Source organism: Crocuta crocuta, unplaced genomic scaffold (genome assembly GCF_008692635.1).
Source record: "Crocuta crocuta isolate KB4526 unplaced genomic scaffold, BGI_CrCroc_1.0 scaffold55, whole genome shotgun sequence".
NCBI lineage: Eukaryota > Metazoa > Chordata > Mammalia > Carnivora > Hyaenidae > Crocuta > Crocuta crocuta.
This window is the reverse complement of record NW_027530512.1, coordinates 5,230,384-5,239,872: the sequence shown is the minus strand read 5'-3', so window position 1 is coordinate 5,239,872 and position 9,489 is coordinate 5,230,384. Positions and strand designations below refer to the sequence as shown.

The 9,489-nt window shown below is 38.5% G+C and overlaps 1 protein-coding gene across 4 annotated transcripts in view; it reads right to left on the bottom strand.

The window, feature by feature from the left end:
- Window positions 1-9,489, bottom strand: part of LOC144234046 (uncharacterized) — a 44,675-nt gene that overhangs the window by 2,058 nt on the left and 33,128 nt on the right. For all 4 annotated transcript variants that reach the window (XM_077767193.1, XM_077767191.1, XM_077767194.1 and 1 more), the window contains 2 exons: window positions 2,447-2,674; window positions 1,166-1,381 (listed from right to left, as the gene is read on the bottom strand). In XM_077767193.1, coding sequence (XP_077623319.1) covers window positions 1,166-1,381; window positions 2,447-2,674 — 444 coding nt within the window. The remainder of the gene's footprint in view (window positions 1-1,165; window positions 1,382-2,446; window positions 2,675-9,489) is intronic.

Below are 9,489 nucleotides of genomic sequence, written 5' to 3'. Positions count from 1 at the left end.
TGGGAACACCTTTATTGTGAATCAAATAGTATTCAGAATACAAATGGACAAAAAAAGATATCCGAGATGCCTCATAGGTAAGGAAGGTGTGATGGCTAAACTCAGGCAAGAACAAGGAAAGTCATTTCAGAGATAAAGGAGTAAGCTACAGAGCACCCGAAGTAGAAGAAATCTGACTGAAAATATAATAAGGAATATTGAAAAGAATAAAAACAAGAGTATAAATAAGCAGAAGCTTAAAAAGAGAAAGAAACAAAATAATGTCATGATTTTATGTTTTAAGAATTCCTGGGGCACCTGGGTGGCTCAGTAGGTTAAACGTCCAACTTCGGCTCAGGTCATGATCTCATGGGTCATGGGCTCAAGCCCCATGTCAGGCTCTGTGATGACAGCTAGCTCAGAACCTGGATCCCGCTTCGAATTCTGTATCCCCCTCTCTCTCTGACCCTCCCCTGCTCATGCTGCCTCTCTCTGTCTCCCTCTCTCTCTCTCTCTCTCGCTCAGAAGTAAATAAAAAATTTTAAAAAAAAAAGAATTTCTTAGGTAATCTGCTAAAGTTACACTTTTCTTAAGCAACTAGTAATGGACATGTGGCCTATAATTCCACCACAGCCCGTTATTATCAGTTAGCCTTTAAAAAATTCTCCTAAATCATCTGCTCTGTAAATGCAGTGGAAATCTAAGCAAATTTAGAAGCACTACCCTCTTTTCCTAGAAAGTGACTCAGCCCCAGACACAAGGGTTCCCCTGAACTTCCAATCTCTCACATCTTCTTCCTCCTTGTCACTGGTTTATCAGAGGATGCGTATGCAAACCTAACCTAAGGTAATCATATATCCCGTCCTTTGCCACCGAGGATTTACCAGGAATAAGCATTTGATCTAAGCTTTAAAACACTTTCTAGGGATTCTCTCTCATGTCACAGAATCTCTACATATGAAACAAGCTGACGTACACAGCGATGCCAAGCAGAGATGGTGAGAAGAGTTGTGTGAGGCTCCAGGTGCTGATCCTGGTGCCCTCTCAGAGGTCTGGCTGTTTAACTCACCTTTGATTCCATAAGCCAACAACTTCCTTTTGGTTTGGCTTAGATAGAGTCAAAGTTGAGATAGGTGTTGATCACTTCGACTCAAAGAATCTTACTGTACCAATAAATAACACAAACCTCTTGTGGTCCCGATACTTTATCAAGCGTTCTCTTTGCTGTGCCGAGCTCCAGAGTGACAGCGTCTAACATCTGATGGGCTTTCTCTTTGTCTCCTCTGGCCTCTTTCTTGGCAGAGTCTGCTGCAGTTTTCAAGTTGTCTGTTTTCACACCTGCCTTTCCTTGTGTTGCTTCAACTTTCGTTAAAGATTGCCTGAGCTTTTCAATTGTTTTGTCCTGTAAGGATATAAGGGTGAGGGAAGGGAGATGGCTGTGGTTAGATCTTTTCTAAATAATAGACCAGGTGCATGGTGTAACCCATGCTTCTTATCCTTCTTGTTTTTCTTTTTTTTTGACCTGGTATATGGAGAAGAAAGAAAATTCCATAATTTATGAGTTAAGAGGACATTTCTCAACCATCAAACTCATCAATAGCCAACAGTCACTGAGCACCTTTTTAGGCACTTGGGACTTAAAGAGGTTTAAAGAGTATTCCATGTCCTCAAAAGTCTTAACAGCCTCTGCTAAGAAAATAACTGGCTTCGCGGTAAGATAAATATTATAATAAAATGGCAGAAACCACATTAATTCATAAGTATTTAGTGCACCTTTGGTTTAAGTCATAAAATGTATGCTTGAAATACTACAAGTGAAGCTTGGTATGGAGAAGATCCAAAGAGGAGCCCCCAAAATGAATAAAACTTTTAACTGTTACCCCAGTAAGAAAGACCAAAACAAAACTAAAAAAGCAAGGGCTCTAGAATCCTAACATTTAGAACATCAGTTACTTTCAAGAAGTAGGGAAGAGAATACAGTATGGCTTCGTGGAGTTGATAATGCTTTCGTTTTTAAGATAAGTGGTAGATTTGCATGCATCTAATTTTATTATCCAATATGTTTTAATATTATACATACCCTTATGCATGTACATAAAATAGCTTTAATGTTATTTTTTTACTTCAATGAGAAACATGCAGCTAAAATAGTAACAAGACCAGGGGAGCCTGGGTGGCTCAGTCGGTTAAGCATCCAACTTCAGCTCAGGCCATGATCTCATGGTTTGTGGGTTTGAGCCCCACGTCAGGCTCTGTGCTGACAGCCAGCGGAGAGCCTGGAGGCTGTTTCCGATTCTGTGTCTCCCTCTCTCTCTGACCCTCCCCTGTTCACACTGTCTCTCTCTCTCTCTCTCTCTCTCTCTCAGAAATAAATAAAACATTAAAAACTTTTTTTAAAAAAATCAAATAAAATAGTAACAAGACCAAAGCTTAAGTGAATATTTGAAAGCTTACTTCCTTCACTTACCTTCAGGACATTTACTCTTGTCAGTTGAGTTTTCATACTTTTATTTGACAATTTCAAATCACTCAGCTGTTTCTGAAGTTTCTGAATTTTCTCCTCTAATCTTTGAGTAGTAGCAATCTGCAAATTCTGCTGAATATTCAATAGTGTTTGTTGCTCATTGTCTTTCTCGAGCTGTTTGGCCATCTTGCCATGTGCTGCTATCCATGAATTCTTAGTCCCAGAGTTTTCCTTTGCAGAAATCAACAGTATTGAAATAAAAAAGTTGTGCTTCTGGGTGGTATTCCACACTAGCATACCAGATCTACTCTAGGCTAATAAACTACAGACAGTAATACTTACATAAGTAAATATTTTTTCACCAGAAATATGCATTATTAAAATAATCTGGAAAACTGAGTATGACAATAATATGGACGGCTCAGTGCTGAGAAGGGCAGTTACATAGACAATTTCATAAACATCAGATCGTAACAGATTAGGTCAACTTTTTAAGGAATGTATTATAAGGAAATATTTAATAAAGATTCAAACACAAACATATTCTTTACATGACTTATAACATGAAAAAGTAGAAACAGTGCAAATACCAAAAAAAGTACATATTATTGATTACACATTCCCTAGAAGTCAAGCTTCAAAAATATTTACTAAGAGAAAATACTAATGATACAACTGAATGAAGGAAGGAGGATTAAGAAAAACTATCCCTATTAGTTATGTTAACATATGTGTGGAAAAATATTCTTCTTAAGTATTTATTTGTTTATTTTGAGAGAGACAGACAGAACATGAGTAGGGGAGGGGCATAGAGGGAGGGAAAGAGAGAATCCCAACCAGGTTCCATGCTGTCAGCTCAGAGCCAGATATGGGGCTCAATCTCACAAATTGCAAGATCATGACCTGAGCTGAAATCAAGAGCCAGATGCTTAATTGACTGAGCCACTTGGGTGCCGCTCTATGGAAAAATATTAGAAAGAATTACACCTATTTAATAACACTGGTTATCTTACAGTGGTAGGATTACTGGTGATTTTAATTATATTCCTTCTAATACTCTGTACTTTATAAAGTTGTTACCAGAAAAAAAGAGAGGATGCAAATTTAATAAAAATATCATATATTTTCACTATATATAAATCAAAATCTAATACAATTTGTATTTAAAAAAAAAAAAAAAACGACACTGTCTTTTATGCCCCAAGCAAGCCTGGTTAAAGAGAAAAGAGAGAAAGTAAAAATACATAACATTAGGAAAGAGAAATACACAGAATGCATAGATATAGAAAATATGAAAATAATTCTAAAAGAATATTTTAAAATTCAGTGGCAGTAAATTGAAAATCTAAAAGAAATACATTATTTTATAGAAAACCAATAATATGCAATCATGATCAAAAAACTCTAGTAAAGTGTCGCCTAGACCTGGCTGGTCAGTAAAGTATCCGACTCTTGGTTTTGGCTCAGGTCATGATCTCACGGATCATGGGTTTGAGCCCTTCGTCAGTCTCCGTGTTTAGACTGCAGAGCCTGTTTGGAATTCTCTCTCTCTCCCTCTCCCTGTTTCCCTCCAAATAAATAAATGAATAATATAATAAAATAAATAAATAAATTATACTTGGAGAATTAAAATACATTTTCAGAATCAAGGATAAAAAATTCAAAGATACTGACAATTAAAACCATATGAATAATATGTTTGAGCATTAGCTATCTATGGAACTTTTTACCCAGCAAACAGAGAACACATTTTTAAAAAAAATTTTTAATCTTTATTTATTTTTGAGAAGAGGAGAGAGACAGAATGCAAGTAGGAGAGGAACAAATAGAGGGAGACACAGAATCCAAAGCAGGCTCCAGGCTCTGCACTGTCAGCACAGAGCCCAACGCAGGGCTTGAACTCACAAAACATGAGTTCCTGACCCGAGCTAAAGTCAGATGCTTAACCGACTGAGCCACTCAGGTGCCCCAAGAACACATTCTTTATAAGCACACATGGAATAGCTATCAAAATCAACAAAGTATTAAGCCATGTAAGAAGTCTCAATAAATTCTCTAGGATCATATACTTCCAACATATTGTAATAAAATACAAAATTTTTAAATGCCTTACATCTGGAAACCTAAAAATGTATTACTATGTTTAAAATGAAAATTAAGGAAAACAGTACATGTCAATATTTGTGGAACAAAGCTAAAGTACCTCTTGAGAGAAAAATAGTTTAAATAAGTGCATTTATCAGGATATTTGAAAGGTTAAACATAAACTAGGTACTCTTATTCTTTCTCTTCTTATTCTTCCTTTCCTTTCTTTTCCTCTCTGGACAATACAGTCCTCATGCCAGCAGATGGGCAGAACAAGGTAGGCGCCAGAATGAGAAGAGAAAAGCCGTGACCCAAGCAGGAAGACAAAAGGGGACACAGAGGAGGTGCCCTGCAGAGTGGCTCAGAGCCTGACCAGTGTGAGAGGAGAGCTCGGGTGGAGAGGTGACCTGCCATGGAGTGTAAGAGGCTGAACAAGATGAGGAAGACGTGCACACGGTTTTGGAAATTAACAAGAATCGATAGGAACCCAAATAAGAAAATGGGTAAAGGAAACAACTAGGCAAAGACTGAAAAAACAAAAGACTAAAAAAAATAAATGTTCCAACTCACTAATTAGAGAAATGCAAATTAAATTAGCAATCACTTTATACCCGCCAAAATGGGAAAAATTAGGAAGCTGGTTAATGCCAAGAAATGACAAGAATGTGGAGATTCAAGAACATTCATGTATCTCTGGTGGAACTATCATTCTGTGAAAGCCAACTGGCAGTACTTAATCAAATTAAGCATACATCTACCTGATGAACCACTAATTCCAATCTTGAGCAGACACCCCTATGAAATTCTCTCACAGGTCCTTAAGGGGACTTGTACAAGGATGCTGTTGGGCAGTGTTTGTGGTGGCAGAAAGACAGAGGTAACCAGGGTACTCATCACTGAAGAATGGACTGGCAAATCATGGCAGATAGGCACACCGTAGAACTCCATGCAGTAGACAAAAGCAATCAACTAGATGAGCAAATAGCAATACTAAGTGGATCTTCATTTTCTAAAATTTTTTTTACATTTATTTATTTTTGAGAGGCAGAGACAGAGCACAAATAGGGGAGGGGCAGAGAGAGAGAGATTGGACACAGAATCCGAAACAGACTCCAGGCTCCAAGCTGTCAGCACAGAGCCCAATGCCAGGCTCCGGCTCACAAACGGTGAGATCACGACCTGAGCCGAACTCAGATGTTTAACTGACTGAGCCACCCAGATGCCCCTATGTGGATCTTAAAAATACAATGCTGACGGCACCTGGGTGGCTTAGTCGTTTAAGCGTCCACTCTTGATTTGAGCTCAGGTCATGATCTCACGGTTTGTGAGATCAAGCCCTGGGTCAGGCTCTGTATTGAGGTTGGGATTCTCTCTCTCTTGGGATTCTCTCACTCTCTGTCCGTCTCCCTGCCCCTTCCCCACATGTGTTTTTTTTCTCTCTCTCTCAAAATAAATATTTGTTAAAAATCTGTAACTCATCCTTCTGCATATGAGATAGAATGAGATTTTACCACAGTACTATTTATGCAAATTAAAATATATGTATAAAATTATACTTAAAAGACATATACAGTTGACCCTTAAACAACATGGGTTTGAACTCTGAGTCCACTTATATGCAAATTTTTTATAAACATGGTACAGTACTGTCAATGTATTCTCTCTTATGATTTTTCTTAACATTTTCTTTTCTCTGGCTTACATTATTGTAAGAATACTGTGTATATATAAATAAAGCATACACAATATGTGTTAATTGACTATGTTATCAGCAAGGCTTCTGGTCAACGGGAGGCTGTTAGTTTTGGGGTAGTCAAAAATTACACATGGGGCTTTTAACCTACATGGGGAGGGTGTCAGCACCCCTAGCCCCCACATTGTATAAACAAAAAGATATACATTAAACACATTAGATTGTCTCCTTTGGAAGAGGGAATGGGAAAGCAGACTTAAAAGGAATAAATAAATAAGAGAAAGCCCTTCCATGGCCCAAGGTAATGTGTTATGAACCACAGAGTTTGATTAACTCATCCTTCTGCATATGAGATGCAAACTGTGAGGAGTAGGGAAGCAAAGGAATACAAGAAGCCAGCATTAAAACAAAACACAAGGTGCTCAGCCTTACTAGTAATCAGGTAAATATTAAAACTACTATTTTAACCCAGCTCTCTCTCTCTAAAAGAATGACATCATCCAGTGCTGGTGAGGCTGTGAAGAACTCAGTCATTTCTATTTGGAAAGTGAAACTCCTGCCTTTTGGAAGGTGGTATCTTGGCAGTGGTGATTACAATTTTAAATACTCATACACTGTGATCCTCCAATTGCATACCTAGAAGTCAATCGCATAGGGGGAGAAAGCACCAATGTGGAAAAATATATGTATAAATATACTTATTGCTTCATTATTTGTAGTGGCACAGAAAGTGGAAATAATTTGAGAGTCCATCAGTAGGGAACTGATCAAATAAATACGTTACATATATTCTGTGGAATACTATGCAGCTATTAATGGAATGAGTTAAATCCATTCTTTCAACCTAAGGAAAAACCATGAGGTACTTACTTTTTGTGATGGAAGAAGAGTATTTAACTAGCATAGTCTCAGTTTTTGTTAAGTTTATTTATTTTGAGAGAGGCAAGTTGCATTGTCAGTGCAGAGCCCGATAAAGGGCTTGAACCCACAAACCGTGAGATCGTGACCTGAGTTGAAACCAAGAACTGGACACTTAACCAACTGAGCCACCCAGGTGTTCCCGCAGAGTCCCAGTTTTACAAAAAGTACATACATGTACTTGACGATATCCATAACCATGACAATAGTTGTAGAAGATATACACACTACTGGTTATTGGGGTAAAATAGGCTGAAAGAAGGCTGGGAGAAATTATTGTTTTCTTCCAAACTTTTCACTTGGTTTCAAGAGTTATAAAAAGCATGTGTTAATTGAATATTCCTAAATTTTAATGTAGCATTTTAGGGGCACCTGGGTGGCTCAGTCAGTTGAATGTCTGACTCTTGATTTTGGCTCAGATGGTTCATGGGTTCCAGCCCCACATTGGGCTTTGTGCTGGCAGTGTGGAGCCTGCTTGGGAGTCTCTCTCTGTCCCTCCTCCTCGCTTCTCTAAATAAATAAATAAACTTAAAAAAGTAAAATTTAATATAGCTTTTTAAAATGTTTGCAAGAGGGGCGCCTGGGTGGCTTAGTCAGTTAAGCGTCCGACTTTTGCTTAGGTCATGATCTCGCGGTTCGTGGGTTCGAGCCCCGCGTCGGGCTCTGTGCTGACTGCCAGCTCAGAGCCTGGAGCCTGTTTCAGTCTGTGACTCCCTCTCTCTCTGACCCTCCCCTGCTCACGCTGTCTCTCTCTCCTAGAAATAAATAAAACACTTAAAAAAAATAAAAAATAAAATGTTTGCAAGAAAGTGAATAATCATTGATTACATATTTAGGAACAGAGGTAGAAGCCGGATTTATGCTTAGACTCCATGGGGTATGCGGCGATAGCACTTCACTAAGCACTAGAAGTTTTCTAAACTCAGCGCTTAATGCATACATGATGGATGAGTAAATGAGTAAGTGGTGAGTGAGCCAGTGAGTGAGTGAGATTATGCTTTGAGCCAGAGCAGTTATAGGAATAGTTTATCATAGGTATGATATGACAAACGGTTCTACTAAGAAATAACGATAGAGAATTTAAAAATCTCCTGAAAATAAATGATACTGTCCTACCTGTTTCCATCCCACTCTTAGAACTGACTCTTTCCCTACAGGTGCAGAGAAGCAGAGAGTAGGGAAGGGCCTGGTCTACATGGTCACTACTGCGGAACAGCATCACGGGCCCATCCTGACACTCCTGTCTGGCTGCCACAGTGCCTGATGCTCCACCTGTACAGTCATTCCTTTAAGTTCCTTCCTTTCCTTTGAATTCGCTTTTTAGAGCACATTAACAAATGCCCTCACTATAAATACCAAATGTGTGCATCTTAGAGAAATGAGAGATATGGAATGAGGAGAAGACTTTTTTTTTAGTGTTTATTTATTTTTGAGATAGAGATAGAGGGCGTGAGCAAGAGAAGGGCACAGAGAAAGAGGGAGACACAGAATTTGAAATAGGTTCTGGGCTCCGAGCTGTCAGCACAGAGCCCAACACAGGGCTTGAACCCACGAAACATAAGATCATGACCTGACCTAACATCCCATGTTTAACCAACTGAGCCACTCAGGCGTCCCAGAAAATAATCAGGAGTAATTATTTTATAGCTAGCATTCATTGAACTTTTACTGAATTGTAAGCATTTATAAAGTAAGCATTTATTATGTATTAATCCATTTAATCCTTACACTCTGTGAGATAGGAGCTTTGCCCTCCAAGCCCCCACCCCACCCTACTCCAGCAAATTTTACAATGAAACCAAGGTACGGAGAGGATAAGTAACCCACCCAAGAGCACACAGCTGGCAATGGCTGAGCAGGGATTCATACTAAGGCTCTCTGCTCTTCACAAATACACTATACTACCTCTGTTGTAATAATGGACATCCTCCTCCCTTTTATACTATAGTACTAAAAATGAAATCAAGGGGCACCTGGGTGGCTCAGTTGGTTAAGCATCCGACTTTGGCTTAGGTCATGAACTCAAGGTTCGTGGGTTCAAGCCTCGTGTCGGGCTCTGTGCTGACAGATCAGAGATTGAAGCTTGCTTCAGATTCTATGTCTCCCTCTCTCTGCCCCACCCTGACTCATGCTCTGTCTCTCTCTGTCTCTCAAAAATAAATAAACATTTTAAAAAAGAAAATAAAATAGATTAATTTATTAAAAAAATAAATAAATGAAATTAAAATTAAAATTCAGAGCCATGAAAAATAAAATAAAATAAAATAAAATTCAGAGCCATGAATTTACTAATTGGCTAATATAAAAAAATCCACATGTTAAAAGAAATAAATGTGAAAGAACGGCTTGT